This window comes from Lissotriton helveticus, chromosome 5_1, assembly GCF_964261635.1.
Source record: "Lissotriton helveticus chromosome 5_1, aLisHel1.1, whole genome shotgun sequence".
Classification (NCBI taxonomy): domain Eukaryota; kingdom Metazoa; phylum Chordata; class Amphibia; order Caudata; family Salamandridae; genus Lissotriton; species Lissotriton helveticus.
The window spans coordinates 728899018-728915697 of NC_136065.1; the positions used below are offsets into that span (position 1 = coordinate 728899018).

The 16680-nt window shown below is 47.4% G+C and overlaps 1 protein-coding gene across 2 annotated transcripts in view; it reads left to right on the top strand.

The window, feature by feature from the left end:
- ARL6 (ARF like GTPase 6) overlaps positions 1-16680 on the top strand; it is a 474385-nt gene that overhangs the window by 331551 nt on the left and 126154 nt on the right. For both annotated transcript variants that reach the window (XM_078643198.1, XM_078643199.1), the window contains exon 6: positions 7009-7138. In XM_078643198.1, coding sequence (XP_078499324.1) covers positions 7009-7138 — 130 coding nt within the window. The remainder of the gene's footprint in view (positions 1-7008; positions 7139-16680) is intronic.

A 16680-nucleotide genomic window follows, 5' to 3' on the forward strand; every position in this document is an offset into this window, starting at 1 on the left:
ATTGAACCAGCAGGAAGCATCATGGATTTTGGTAGAGCCCTGTCGCCAGAGGAGTTGACGGACAGGAAGGAGGCCAGAATACATGAAATGAAGTTGGCGGAGCTGAAATTGAATTGCCAACTGGAGCTAGAATCTAGGAAGTTAGCCCTGGAAGAAATGAAAATGGAGCTTGCGCATGACTTAAGAATGAGGAAACTTGACTTGGAGCTCGAGGGCTTCAGCCCAGCAACAAGAAATGTGTGTAGCTCAGAGATTGAGCTTTGCTGAGTTGGAGGTGGAGTCCAGCTCAGATGGTGGCAGCAACATTCAGGTATCTAGTGCTGACAGCATAGCGCGCGCACCTAGAGGTATGGCACCTGACTTGGAGGGGGTTAACAGACACCAGGAGGTTCAAGGGCATGAGGTAGCTCCAGTAGTGCGCAGCGTCCCTGAAGGGAATAGGGTAGCTGGCGTAGGAGTTGATGGTCCTAGTGGTGGGAGGGATTCCCCCATGGTTGAGGTCCTGGTGGGTGAGTGTAAGGACCGCCCAGAAGAGTGTGGGTTGTGTGACAGAGACAGTCCTCTACTGTCTGGCCAGTCTCAGAAGGATGGTGTGGAGTATGTGTGTGAGGCGCTGGATGGTGAGGTGAAGGATAATTTGGTTAACCCTGCTAGGGGGCTGTGTAATCCAATTGTGGGAGAGCATACTTTAAGTCCCAGTTTTCCAGGGCTATGCCAACACCTGTTTGAGAGTGAGTTCTCTGACCCCAGGGAGCTCACATTGGAGGCAGGCCTTGTGGTGGATTCCAGAGGGTCTGGAGAGGCATTGGGGTGTGATCCTGTGGGGAGTGGCTCAGGTATCTTCCAGCCCAGAGTGGTGGAAGTGGCGCAGAGTAGCCCAGCTAGGTCCTGTAGTAGTGAGAGGGGTGTAGGGCCTCACGTCCTGTCCTTAAGGGGAAGGAGTGAGAATGGGTTTTGTCCCGGTAGTGCCCAACCTCAGTCTCAGAGCCTAGATGGTTCTTTAAGGGAACACCAGGTGGGGAGCCTAGGCTGTCCGGATGAGTCACCCTTTGAGGGGGATCCCCCAGTGGCTAGAGAACGTGGAGGCTCTGTAAACAGAGCTCCAGTAGTTCTGGTGACTGGCAGTACCACTCCAGTTGGGAGGGTGCAGAAGTCCAGAAGGAGGGGCGAGAGGGGGAAAGAGTCCCCAGTGGAAGAACCAGTGGGTCAGGGGCCAGCCGGCAGGGCTGCGTCCCCAGTGAATGACCAGGGGGACACCACTTCTGTCCTGGGCGATCGTCCCGCACTGTCAGAGGGACAGGGGTTGGGAGATCTGCGCCAGGCAGACTGTCGCACGACACATGAGTTATGTGCCACCCTCAGGGGGGGCAGGCGTGCTCCCCGGAAAGTCCTGGTGCGCCAGGCAAGTGTTCAACTGCAGGGTTGGGTCCCTGAGTTGGAGGGCCAGGTTCAGGTGGTGTCTGACCTGGAGGGTGGGACCACTGTAATCAGTGTCCTGACCCATGTCACTTCTAGGGGTACCACTCCAGTGGGGAGTGGGCAGTACTCTGGAAGGGGGTGCAGCGGGAGGGAGTCCTTGCCTCTGACCCCGGTGCAGTTTGAGGGTTTAGACCCTAGGTTTAAGGGCCAGGTGCAGGGTGTCCCCCCTGACCTGGTGCCCCAGTTGCAGGATAGCACCCCTGAACTGGTGGGCGAATTGTGCAGGTCACCTGCCACAGGTGCCCTGACAATTCTGGAAGGGGGTACCACTCCAGGTGGGAGGGTACAGAGCCCCAAGGAGGAGGACCGGGTGTGGGAGAGGCCACCCCAGTCTTTGGTACAGCCGCCAGGTACAGACCTGGGACTGGTGGGTCAGTGCCAGGATGTCATACCTGACCTGACAGGAGGGAGAGTGGACAAAGGGTGCCAAGCACCTGGGGTTACTGCCCCCCACCCTTTAAGGCCACAGAGGTTTGAGAGCCCTGAGAGGCATGAGGCCTGGGTCTCATCTCTGACTACCGTCAGTGGCCGCTATGACTTGATGTCTGCCTGTTGGGACACACATGTGAGCAAGTTAAGGTTAGAGGCTGCACAGGTGGTGTCCACAGAGGAAGAGAAGGGTGCCCCATGGATTAGCTGGGTGAACCCTGAGAGTATAGACAGAGGATTTGAAATAGGTACAGATTGGCGTAGAACTGGAATGTGCCCCTGCTGTTGCGGGCCAGGTCCATGTTCTATCGCCCTAAGCAGGGAAGCCCATCACAGTGGTGATTGGTATACCCTGCGTTTTGGCTGGAAGGGGGTTGTGTTGGACCTGACCCTCTTGGCAGGGTCATCCCTAAACTTTTTGCCTTCCTCCAATACTCTCTCTGACCTGTTTTTGTTGGTTTAATGACTCTGGGCACTTTACCACTGCTGACCAGTGCTAAAGTGCATATGCTCTCCCTACTGTAAAGTGTACATGTGATTGATGTCCATGATTGGTTCATTGGATTTACTGTTAGTCCCCAGTAAAGTGCACCAGGAGTGCCAGGGCTTGTGAATGCCAATACTGCTAGTGGGCCTGCAGCGCTGGTTGCGCCACCCACAGAAGCAGCCCTTTTAAAATGTGTCTAGGGTCTGCCATTGCAGAACCTGCGTGCAGTCTGGTACTGTCATGCTGGCTGGGCAAGTGCACACACTTGCCAGCCCCTAAACCTTCCCTTAGCTTCATATTAGTCACCCCTATGGTAGGCCTGAGGGCAGGGTGCATTGTAAGTGTAAGGTAGGACATGCTCTGATGTGTGTGGCATGTCCTAATAGTGAATTACTGCCAAATTCGTTTTTCACTATTGTAAGGCTACCAGTTCCCTTTAGGCCAGATGGGCTGCTGGAATTATTACACTCTATAATCCCAGCAGGCTCAAGGAACATGGTAGAAATTAATGTTTAGTATGCCTGAACTCAGAATAATAAAATACTTATTTTAGTAAAGTTTATTTTAATATTCTGTGTTTGCAAATGCTACTTTTAGAAAGCTAGCATTTGCTTGCCTAACCATTTCAGCCCGCCTCTGCTTGGATGTGGATCTGACTGTCTGGTGTGTGTGAGTGACAGGGCTGGGAATTGACAGGTGGTGAATAGCAGGATGACACCTTAGTGGGAGGTGGGAGTTTCCCTGAATGATGCATCAGGCTGTGCTCTGCCTCCACAATGCTGGCTCTGCCCTCCTGGGGAGCGACTGATGACTCAGCCTGCACCTGGCCCAGGAAGGACCGAAGCTTGTCAACAAAGTGCTCAGGCTGCACCTGTCTTCACAATGCTGGCTCCGCCCCCCTGGGGAGCGGCTGATGTGCCTGCCCTCACACTGAATGCAGAAGCAGAAGTACCCACCACAAGTGCTCAGGGACTGAGAGCAGTTATGCAGAGGCCCCCCTGGCCTGTAAGAACAAAAGAAACTGGGTATAAAAGTAGGAGCCCTGCTCCTTGTAAATTAGATCCTGTTTGCGCTACAGAAGAAACTCTGCCCGAAGAGAAGGACCTGGAAGGACTACAAGGAGGAGTGCTGTCTCTGGCCTGTGTCTGGTGCCTTGCTGCAGAAGGAGAGGAAAAGAAGAGACTACAAGAGACTTTTGCTTTTATTGAACTTTGTGCCAAACTTCTACTAAAGATCTCCAAGGGCTTGCTGTTGAACTTGCCCCCTGACCAGCGCCCCAGGAACAGTGGGCGCTACCCCTCTGAAGAAAGCTGCTGCTGGCGTGTGCTGTGTGTGCCTACAGCGCCGAGTGGAGGAGAATTGAGAGTGCTGTGCCCTCCGCCACGCTCTCTGCCAATTCGTGCAGCCGTGTCCCTCCCCCGACCACCGTGACTGTGGCCTGATCGTGTGCCAGCTCCAAAGTGAAGACCGGCCCCACGCTGGTCCGAGCGCCGTGACTGTTCCTCGCTGAGCCGCACTCACATAGGAAAGGGAGGACCTGTCCGGTCCGAGCGTCGCCACCTGTTTGCCCCCCGAAGCACAGGCCCCCCCGCAAAGACAGGCACTGCCAAGATTGTGCCCCTCGTAACTTGGGCGCTGAGTCCCCTTGTCCCCGCAGCTGGGAAGTGACTCGCTGCAGGGCCTCGCCTGATCTGGGCACCGCGCCTCGTGGATTGCACCCCCCTCAGCCCCGCCTGCTGCAGCCCCCCCCCTTCAGAGCCTGAAGCGAACCTTGCCGGGAGAATCCTGCCCCGTAACCGCACCGCCATCCCGGATGCCCGGTGACCTGCCGCTGAGATCCGCAGGCCGCCGCACCCCCCAAGGAAGACAACGCGACGTGGGACAGCTCCCCTTGTAGCCGTCCGCTTCAACCAAGATCAGGAGCAGAAAGGTACTGTGCGCTGTGCCCCATCATTGTGTGCTTGGTAGGGAGAGAATCCAGACCGCGCCGCTCACGCAAGAGGCGTGGGGCGGGAGGAGACGCTCGGGCAGAAGCCGGGCCAAGCCCCCAAGAGCGCCGCAGCGCGGCACAGCGCTAACACAGGGTAGGAGGCCCCAAAACCCCTTTCCTGTGGGAACTTTGCCTTTTTGTCGTAACTACAAGAACTACCTAACGAAACAAGCTGAATAGAACTGTGACATTATTGAAAGTAACTGGAACCTTACATTCTCAAAGTAACCAAGACTGTATTTACAAGCCTGCTTCTAAAAAGTATATAAAGAGAATATATTTTTAATACAATACAGTTTGGTGTCATTGTGTGGTGGGTTGGTTGTGATGGTATGATATTGCAAATGTTTAACCCTATGTGCCCCAGAGATTAGCCTAGACTGCTTGCGCCACACTACCTAGAGGGTAAGCAGAGGTTGTTCTTGAAGGTAACCCTTAGCCCTGACGTGGAAGAGAGGGTCCCTGCTTGTCGCCAGTGCTGCACTGCGCCAACCAGAGACTCCCCTTTCCAACATTACCCATATTGAAGACCCCTCCAACACCAATACGACCTTGGGGAGTGTCTGTCCATCAACGCCATTTACTTCAGACAGAGGCGAATACTCTACTACAAAAAGACGCTATAGACGAAGTTCCTTTATCCCAACAAGAACAAGGAATTTACTCCTGTTACTTCCTGGTTGTAAATAAATGTCCAACTCCGGAGTACAGACCCATACTCTATTTAAGGCACTTAAACAAATTCATCTTCAAAGAAAGATTTCGGATGCTAGCACTGCACCAAATTTTTCCTCAACTCCTTCAATGGGACTGGATGTGCTCCATAGATCTTCAGGACGCATACTTACATGTTTCAGTTTTCATAAAGCATCAAAATTCCTTTGTTTCCAGGTGGAATCGAAGCACTTCCAGTAAAAAGTCCTCCCGTTTGGGTTAAAATCAGCGCCCGCACTTTCTCATAATGCATGGCAGTAGTAGCTGCTTTTTTTACGCAAGCAGAAAATCTTCATCTATCCGTATCTGGACGACTGGCTTCTGAAAAGTTTGTCACCCGGTCCGCTGCAGAGACGCCTCCAATGCTGCATTTGAGTGTTGGGCCGTCTAGGTCTACAAATCAACTACAAGAAGTCTATTTTCAATCCAACACAAAATATTTATTACCTTGGGGCTACTCTGTATACCGTAAGCACAAGCGTGTGACCTTTGGAGGAGAGGTCATCCTCAATAACCAACAAGTGCCACACTCTCCTCCGCACACACCTCTCCACAGCCAGACAAGTGTCCTCTCTTCTGGGCTCAATGGCGTCCTGCATCTTCATTGTCCCCAATGCCAGGCTGCAAATGCGCCCTTTCCAGCAGGCTTTGGAGGATCAGTGGTCACGGACCTCGAACCGCTTGGAAGACACAGTGGCTCTACCTCAGGTAGCCAATGATTCACTCAGATGGTGCCGTTCCATCAGTACCTACCCAGTATATGATCATCACGGACGCCTCCCTCCAGGGTTGGGGAGCTCACATGGGCCCTTTCTAAGTACAGGGATTGTGGCCAGATGCGGAAAAGGAATATTATATCAGTATGTTAGAGCTGAGAGCCGTACATCTTACACTCAAGGCATTCTTCCCTTCCATCCAGACAAACTCCCTGTTGATTCAGACAGACAACACCACCACCATGTATTATCTGAACACACTGAGAGGGACCAGGTCGAGAGCCCCCTCTCAGGAGTCTCAAACCATATGGAAGTGGCTGCTTGCAAGGAAGCTAAGCATTTCTGCGATTCACCTACCAGGCACTCTCAACGTTCATGCAAACACTGTGGGTGTTAAACAACGAAGTTGCGGAAGACATCTTCCAACGATGGATTCTGACGCATTCCCTGATTTATCAAAACTTGTAGACCTGGGAATGCGCCAGAATGCTACGCCTTCCTAGGGTTTTTTTGTCGCTTTTGCCTTGCCCCACGCTAGAAGACGCAGGGCAAAGCAAAACATATAATGAGATTTACCAGGCCATGCAAGGCCACCTTGCTTGGCCCTGCATGGCTTGGTAAATCTGAAGTAATACAATGCAGCTAAAGTTGCTGATTTGCATTCCAGGAGTGGAGCGTGGGTGTTCCCAAGCATCCACCCATGGATTCTGACGCATTCCCTGATTTATCAAAACTTGTAGACCTGGCAATGCGCCAGAATGCTACGCCTTCCCAGCAGAGGCGTAATGTTGCAAAATATCTTTTTCTTCCTATTGTTTTACTCCTTCTGCATGGAAAGAGGGAAAAAAGTCTCAGAGGATTGTTTTTGTTCAGGAATTTGCCCCTTCCTGCACAAAAACAATCCTGCCTGTAACTCAGGCACACTTGCACCATGGTGCAAGGGTGCCTGTGTTGGCGCTAGACAGAGTTTGTGCTCCAGGGCAAACTGGGAGCCGGAATGTGCCATATCTTTATAGATATGGAGCATTCCCGACCTCTCCCTTTCACGCAGCGTAGCACAGCAAGGTGTCTTACTGCTTTGCATGAAATGATAAATATGGCCATTATTTTCTTGAGGGTCTTTTTTTAATATTTCTTTTATGTTTGTTACATAATCATACTTGACACTCTTGTTGTTCTGTTCTGATCCCCAGACATAAAACATAAAAGAATACCCATTTTATTCTTCGCTAACAAGATGGACCTGAGGGATGCCCTGTCATCTGTGAAAGTATCCCAGCTGCTGTCTTTGGAAAACATTAAGGATAAACCTTGGCACATCTGGTAATTGTTGAGATTTGCTTTTGTATGGTATTTGTAGTATTAAACGTGATTACCATTTACTGTTATGAATGCACTTACTACCTATTCCTGCTCATGAATTAAAAGCATCAAGTAATGTTTGAAACAGCGGGTTCTAAAGAAACTTGACAGGTCAAAAGTCTGACTAGACTTGAAGAACATTTAATCTCTAACCCGCTATTTGGAATGAGTCAGTCACTACTGGACTTCATTACAGGGAGCATAAACTTTATTAGGGAATATGTTAATTGTTATGTTTTGTTTTACCTTGATATAGTTCAATATAAACCATGGTACAGGCGACATGAGTGGAAACATAAATTAGGTCCATAGTAATAATCACAGGTGTCATCTGTAGTTCCCAATGCAAATCATTCAACCACAACATCACTTTATCACTGGCTCCATTCCCATTTTCTAGTATCAGCGTATCAAGCATTACCATAATTATAGATCTTCAAGGAGTTTAGTATCTGTCATAACCGTCTTCATTCGAATGCCATCTCTGATAGCCCCCTTCCCCATATCTCTCGCCCAGGATGTGGTAACTGACCAAGTGACCTCATCATTTGAATAGCAACACACAGTGTTTCTGCACTAATCCCAGTAAAGCACATTTGTATTTGACTTTCAGGTTTGGAGGCCTGGGTTTAAGATTAAACAAGCAATGTCGCACTGTGAGCTTAGGAGGAATATTTATAATGCCCATTAATTCAGGCACCACGACTCGCCAGAATGTTTGCAGATGCGTACAACTCCATGTCATGTGAAGAAAGCCATTACTCTGTTCTCTGCATTTTAGACATGTCAATAATCTGCTAGAGTAAACCCCATGCATTTGCAGAGGGGTCATGTAAATGTGGTGGAGGTAAATAAAATGTGTCAGCCAAAATTTGGCATTTCTCGAAATCTGCTTCACTTGCTCATGAGTTGAGCTATATTCTTTATCCGTTAGTGGCGACTCTAGGTCGATGTCCTATATCCATCGAACGAAGGGATCAATTCTTTGTCTGTCAGCCTTCAGTACCCTGTAGAAATGAGGGATAGCATGTGCAGTGTGACCCAGTTCCAAAAGTGTGGTTGTAACCGCAGAAGCTGTGGGGGCAGCCGGAAACCTCTGTGAAATTTTCTTTCCATTTTAGATATTTTTGCAAATTGGAAAAACTTTCCAGGTACCACCCCAAACTGGAGTTGCTACCTCAAATGAAAGGAAACTGTGGTTGAGCTGAATGGAATAGTTGATAGTGTTGCCAGCTGCAGATAAATGAAGCTTTACCTTTCTGATTTATTCATCTGCCAGTGGATTCCTCACCTTGTGATTCCTCACCTTCTTAATATCCCCTGTGGCAGCAGCATTCGGAAATTTTTTGTAGCTCTCCACGCTGACGAGGACGTCGTAGAACCTTGGCTCCGCTCGTGACTCTGCTGACGTCACTGGAGCCATAAAGGAGCCTCGTTGGCGCGATGACGTCAGTTCCCTTTTTTCTGCGCCGTCGACGCTAACGGTTTTTCTGGGACTCTCCGTTGTTTGGCATGATACTTTGTGTTTCTGGCTGTATTCCTGTGCTTCTTCTTGTTTGTTCTCAAGGATGACATCGAGGAAGCTACAGTGCAGTTGTGGCCTCAGATATGTAGGTAGCACCAAACTCCAAGTCCACCTCAGAATTTTGCAACATCTGAGGGCCATTGTCAACAATGACCCTTCATACCCAGTGGCACGGCACTTCAAGGAGGTTCACAATAACAACCTTGAACATCTCAAGTACTTTGTTATTGACCGTGTACTTAGATGCGGTGGCAACCGTGAGAAAATATTGAGGCAATTAGAGGCACACTACATCTTGGATTTCAAACCAAGACTTCATCTGGACTCAATATTGGTGACGATTTATACAATTATCTTTAAATGAATATGAGCCACACTATTGTATTGCTTTTGATCATCAAAGGGGAAGCTATTTCTTGATGTCTATATTCCTGTCCTAGTTTCTATACATTTTATTGCTCTCTCAGTCAATGTATTTAAACAGTAATATGTATTTATACTCCTAGAGCTTTTCCCTATGTATCAGATTGCGCTTTTTGGGCATTTGGTCTACGTTGATTGTTCCTGCTGGAACGTCATGACATCCGCTCATGAATCTGATGTTTGCATCAACTGTTTTCTTCAGCACCTTGTGCTGGTTTGTAGAAGGAGTTTGTTTTTTACATGTTTAAATTGAGAACTTTTTGCAATTATGCACTTACACACCACTTGTCCTCTATCTGCCCTGACTTTTTAACCCCAGGTATGCTTGTCAATATATCAAATCTGTCAACCTGGATCACAGGCATGGATCAAGTACATGATTTCGGTACTGTCATTTATTCCTGAATGTTTGAGGTCATTAACATAGCTTCCGTTTTTAGGTCGAGCCTAGTGCCATGCTCATGCGCTGCTCTATGGGAGGCTTCTTGTGAGCACTCTAAACTTCCCTAGAACTTCTCCGTGTGGGTGTGACTCCACCCACATATTTGATTGGTCTTTGCGTGTGGCTTTCAATAATGAAAGCACGCAAATGACCAAAGGCAGGTGCATGTCCCACCTCTTCTTCAAATGTTCACTCCCACAGCCTTTGGTTCCCGGGAGTGAGCAGTGGCGCGCAGGGTGCAGCTGCATTCCTCGTCGCGGATCAGGTCACTAAATAAACACAGCGTAGTCGCTTTCACTTTCGAGGCAGCGCTTGTTTTTGCAGGTATGGTTTAATTTCTGGTGCATGGTTGAAGTGTTGTCTTGTTCAGGGCTAGTGTGGTTTCTTATGCTGAGTTAGTGTGGCTTATTCAGGGTCAGGATTGTTTCTTGTTAAGGGTTAGTGTTGCTTCTCATGGAGGGTTAACAGGGTTTCTTGATCACACCTAGTGTGGGTTACTTCTGCACAGCTAGTCTGACCACAAGCGATGCGAAGCTCGGAACTGCAAGCCACACTTATCCCTACAGCACGCGCTTAACCCACTGAGCTACCTCTTTCAATCAATCAATCACTGCATTTATAAAGCGCGCTACATACCCGAGAGGGTCTCAAGGCGCTGGGGGGGCCGCTACTGATCGAAGAGCCAGGTCTTGAGGAGTCTTCTGGAATCATTAGCGCCATGTTGTCTGCCATTGTAGCAATACAGCTCCAAGTTTTTAGAGGGGAAAGGGACATGCGCACCCACCACCGCCCTTCTCTCCCCCCTCCTTCCTCTCCCCCCTCCATGGAAACGCGAAGGCCGGCACTCTCGCCACATCCCTGTCCCTGCCCTCAGCCGCTCTGGGGAAAGCACTGCAATTCGATTGTCTGCAGTTATTTCCCTGGAAGCTAAAGCTGTGCAGCCGGAATGCAAAAAGGGCAGGTAATAACTGTTCTGTCCCTTAAGCACAGACTAATCTCCTGGCCTGCGCACGGTCACACATGGTGCCCGTGGGGGAGGAGGTGTCCTCTCACATCACTCTCCTCAGATTGCATATCTGTGTATATTGGGAGCTATGTGCTCTGCTCTGATGGGGACGGTGTGCGCTTTCCATTTGACTCGGTGAGCTGTGCACACACGTGTGGTAATGTGACTATACGTCAAGTGTGCACTCACACTACCACAATGTGGAAATGTGTATTTACTTTGCCGTAATACGAAGTTACTTTGTGTGGTTTTTTTGGGCCGTCACATGAAAAAACTCTCCCTTTAAAAGGCGGAAACTGCAGTCTGGAAGTCTCCTGTCCGCGCTGTGATAATATAAAGTACTTTATCAGTGCGATAATACTGAAGACGTATTTTCTTTCTGGGTGAGTTGAAAAGTTTGCTTACCCATTATAATTTCCAAAGTTTATTTTATTCCTTTGATAATGATGACAGCGTATATTATTAGCGCTGTGCGGAAGTGAGCACTCTATGTATGGATATATAGGAACTAGGTTCAATTTCCCAGGGTACTGCTTCAAAACCCAGTTATTTCCCGCCTAAAAGCTTATTTCCTGAAGAAATCCCCCAAACGCTCTCTGCTTCCTGGGCGACCTTCAACAAAAAGGGAATACCTTGAAGGAACATTAATTTTGGGGATATTTGGACTCAAAGAACAAAAACCGTGCTCTTATGAAGAAACACATACATATTAAAAAAAAAACCAATAAACCGCAGAAACCATGGCATTGTAAATCAAGCATTTCCAATGCAATAGGTCTTGCATTTACGCGATTTTAAGCTATTGCATTGTAAATGACAATGCATTTTATTTATGTTTCAAAAACAAATCATAAATAAAAGGCATTGCATTTACAATGCCAATGGCTCAAACATGCTTAAATGCGAGACCTGATGCATTGTAAATGCTTGTTCTGAGTATGGTCATTTTATCACATACCTGTGTGTGCTAGGTGGCTGTGAACCCACAATACTGTTATATCTGACCCTGCTACAGTCTTTTCTTTATATCCATGATAATGCAGTCAATATATATACCTTTTAAGAAATTAATTTTTTCAGTGTATCTATATTAGCACTATGCTGTCATATATGCTGCAAATTACTTTCTTGTGCATACTGGATTCACCCAGAGCTATTTACTGCATTCTTGTCTACTGTGGCTTTAGATGTTGTGAACCCCTGCTGTGCGTCTGTTTATAATGTCCATCACTTTTCCTGTTTTAAAAAAATAAGACGTCACTTTCGCGTAGCGTGGTATGTGATCAAAACGCGTCATATGGACCATGTATTTGTGAAATAAAGCTGCATATCAATCGGAGTCTGTGCCCGTATTGTCTTGCTTCATCGGTGAACTTGGGAATTTGTCTGTGTGTGTGTGTGTGTGTGGGGGGGGGGTTGTGTGTGTGTGTGTGTGTGTGTGTGTGTGTGTATATATATATATATATGTATGTATATATATATATATATATATATATATATATATATATATATATATATACACACACACATACTAGCTTACCCGTCGCGCGTTGCTGCGATCTCCGAAGAAAGGAAATTCAAGGAAACTCGTCATGATAACATTCAATTTACATTGTGTCATTTTTATTGAAACACGTATTTATTTTAAAATGGAAAACATTTCAAAGTGTCGTTTTAATTCTATTTATTTATTCGAGTGCTTGTGGATACACAATTTTTTGTTTTTCCGTCTGGTGCGTACATCAGTATTCAAAAGATTATGAGGGCCCTGGGGGGCCGATAGTTAAAAAAATGTTATGCCAGAAACCTTTGCGGGAGTGTACTCAACAACTTCCCAAAGTTTCCTGGCGATCGGGTGAATGCTGTTTTAATTCTATTTATTTATTCGAGTGCTTGTGGATACACGTTATTTTTTGTTTTTCCATCTGGTGCGTACACGAATAAATCAGAAGGTTTTCCGACGCGTGAGCTGGCCACATACAGTTGTCCATGTGATAAGCATGGATTCTCCAAATCTAGTCCACACACTCTTCGCGGGAGTGTACTCAACAACTTCCCAAAGTTTCATGCCGATCGGATGAACGGTGTAGTAATGCATAAAGGACAAACGGACATACTTTGGTTTATATATATATATATATATATATATATATATATATATATATATATATATATATATATTCACTGAAAAAAACATAGGTTATAGACCATATATAGTTAGGAATTAGCATTTACAAAACCTTGAAAATTCACTGAAAAAACCATAGGTTATAGACCATATATAGTTAGGAATTAGCATTTACAAAACCTTATTTTACTCACACAAAACCTTTGAAATTCCATATATAGTTAGTTGCACTAACTATATATCGCGCACCCGCAATCCACTGCTGATGATGTCACATATTACATCATTCATGACATGGTCAGTGACATCACTGATGACATCACTGATGACATCTCAAATGACATCACTGATGACATCACTGATGACAACATCCAGTGACTGTATGTTTCTGTAAAGTTAAAATATGTCTTACACATTGAAGAATGAGTGGATGTATAAGTGTCTGGACGAAGGATTTAGTAGGTGCATGACTGAATGTATGAGTGAGTGATTAAATGTGTCTCACTGAGTGCATGGGTTAGTGACTAAACTGTCTTAATTTGTGCATCATTATGTCTGTTGTTCTGTAAACTGCTGCATGTGTTGATCAGTAGCTATATGAGTAACTATATGGGTTATTGATTGATTGCCCAAGTATTTGCATGGGAGACTGAGTGTGTGTGTGGCTGGCTGGGAGGTGTGTGACTCTGTGCAGATCAATGTGTACTTGTATCAATGATTGTATAAGAGAGTAAGTATGTGTTAGTATATGGTTGAAAACGTAAGGTGCTCTATGTTTAACTGTATAGATTAGAAAATGGAAGTGTGATTGATTCTTTACAGGACTGACTAGGTGTGTGAGTAACTCCATGGATGAGTGGCAGAGTGTGAGTGTCTGTATAGGTGTATGAGTGCATATGATAGTGTTGTAAAGATGAGTGATTGTATGTATGAATGATTGTATGGGTGAATGAGTAAATGTGTGTGTAGACGTACGAATCAGTGAGTGCGTATGTAGTAACTAGTATTGGTGTGTCAATGGTTTCAAAAATTATACTCTGTATTTAACACTGGGTGAAACAGAGGTTATATTAAAATGTGAGGAGATGCATTGTATTGTCACATGAATGATATCATCAGTGATGTGGTCATTGATGTCAAATGCTAATTCCTAACTATATATGGTCTATAAACTATGTTTTTTTCAGTGAATTTTCAAGGTTTTGTAAATGCTAATTCCTAACTATATATGGTCTATAACCTATGGTTTTTTCAGTGAATTTCAATGGTTTTTTAATAGCAAATATCATAAGCTGTCGAATGTCAAGTACGTGGTAAGTAAAAACATTTTCGTGTTTATGCACACTGATCTGCTTTGAATGCTGCCCCCCCCCCCCTCATTTCTATTAGGAGTACTCTCTCTTTGCAGATAGTGAAGGGTAGTTAACGCAGGCCTTTGCCCCCGTTGTAATCCGTCGTGCCTGCTTCTCTCTCCATTTGATTGATTGTTCTCTTTGGTTCATTCTCTATTTACAAACAAGCACAGAGTCGCAATACTCTGTTTAGTCTTTGCAGATAGCGAAAAATCGTGTAAAAAAACAAAAGGAATCGAGCAAAATCAGTAGGCCACTAATGGGATCTCTTTTTGACCTCGCTAAAATAGAAACATTAGGAACAACCTGTTGAAAATAGCAATGTGTATGTACATAAGCGGCGTTCATTTGTGTTCACAGTACCCCTTGTTGATTGTTTGAATCGAGCATTGAATTGTTCGAAGTTGGTTCTCTTAAGGATCTTCTCTGCCTGCAAACGAGGAAGAATAGGAATATTCTCTCTCCCTTTGCAGATAGTGAAGGGTAGGTAACGCAAACCTTTAACACGTCGTGCCTATTTCGTTCCTCATTGATTGATTGTTTGCCCGAACATTGACTGTTTGGGAATTGGTTCTTTTTGGAGGTATTCCCTGTTTGCAAATAAACGTAGGAAAATCTTTGCAAGTAGTGAAAGGATAGGTAATGCGGACCTTTCTCCCCCGTTGTAATCTGTCATGCCTATCTACTCCCCACTGATTGATGCACCTGTTTCACCCGGACCATTTACTAGAGATAGGTCATCTGGCCCGACCAGAGAGCACCCCAAGTGAAAAGGACATATGCAATAATAACGAAGTGATCACTGTATCCTGTTAACAGAAACTTTAGCATGAAACAACCTGGAAAGAAAGGAATAGGAAAACGAAAATCAGTAGGCCACTGATGAACTTTTTATTAAATAACAAACAAAGAAACGATAACAATACGTAATGATAAAACCTATTATTGTCCTAGAAACAAGAAACGTTAGAAGTAAGCCCGTAATAAGAAACCTGAAAACAGTAAGAGAAACCAAGTGTGACATTGCAACGGCCACAAGGCAACGAGGCTTCATCGCCCCTCACTGCCCCAAAACGTGTCTGTCCCACCGCCTGCCACGCCCAAATAACGGCAAACTGGGAAAGATACAAGTCAGCAGACATCCGCCCCATTCTGGAAACTTCCAAAGTGCAACAGGTTTGCGGCTACGCCCAGCCGGAAGCAACACATATAAGGCGGGTCCTGCTGCCAACTGTCGGCCAGGAGATCATCACGTAGGGTGTAGCCGGAGGAGAGGCCGAGGCCAGTGGGACCCGGCCAGGGGGATTGACAACACTGGAGAGTTGCAGGGGGGGGAATGTCCGTGTCCTCGACCCTCCCCTCTCTCTCCCAGTCCGGCCACCATCAACCAGAGGCCGAGGCCGACGGGATCCGGCCGCGGTGGCGGTAACCCTGGAGAATTGCAGGTTAGACCCTCTCTCTCCCAGTCTGGGCCAGCATCCATGGAGGGCCTGGGAGTGGAGAGGCCACTGCACGAAAGGCCCAGGAGAGGCACCACACGCCAAGGCCTGCCCCACCGGATGAGCCAAGGAACCCGTTCATGGGGCCAGAGCAAAGGGCGTCCGGCCGCCATCCACCGGAGGTCCGGCCCAAAGACGGACGGGACATTTCTTCTTTCTTTTATAATGGCTGCGACAACACTGGGGGGGGATGTCTTGCACATGCCTCCGACCCCCCCCCCCCTCGTCCTCATCGCCTGGTCCGGCCATAACAAATGTCAAGCGAGACGCCGTGGGGTGCACTGGGTGGGAGAGACGGTGCGAACAGGCCTCTCCCGCCTCCCCAGGTGGAGGCTTCCCAGCTGCACCCTCAGCGCTCCAGGCGCCCGGAAAAGGGTTCTTCCACTGTGGCGATGCTGCAACGTCTCGCCCGGCAGGGTGGAGCCCGTCCGCTCATTTGACCCCGCGATCGCCAGTAGCTACCGAACTCTCAAAATGGCGGTCGACCTGGCAAGAGCGGGCCCAGCATAAAGAAATGGCCCGGTCACTGGTTGACTCCACCACCGTAGTCCTCCACGACCTTGAAGATTCTAGAGGAGCCGCGGGAGTCCCCGACCCCCGCAGACACCCCCGATGGGGAATGACTGCCATGATCGCCCGTGGAGTGACGAAACTGTAGCCGCGGGACGTTGGCGCTCCCATGCTGGCGCCAGCCTCAGTTTGAATGACTAGAATCCTGCAGACCTCAGTTCCGGTGAAAGCACAGTGTGACCCGGTAGGAAAAATTGTTGCACCCCCTCCCCTTTTTGACTGATGGTTCAAACCACCGATCCTTTCCTTTGCCCTTTTAACGGAACTTTGGACTGCCTCCCCCCCCCCCCCGCGGCGCCCCACGCCGTTATTTGCTGGGCGGCAACTTACTAGACATCACCCTGTGCCATCTAGATTTCAGCGCGTTCTGCTGCCTTGGAACTATTCGCACAACAGACCGCTACTGACAACCCACCCCCCGGGACGCCCCAAACCGGATACCCAAATCAGTGCGGCACCCAGGCAACATCTTCTGAATTTTCATAATTTGAAAGAACTAGTAACATGTCCTCATCAGGAATTTCCTCTTCAATCATCTCATCAGGAATCTCCTCATGA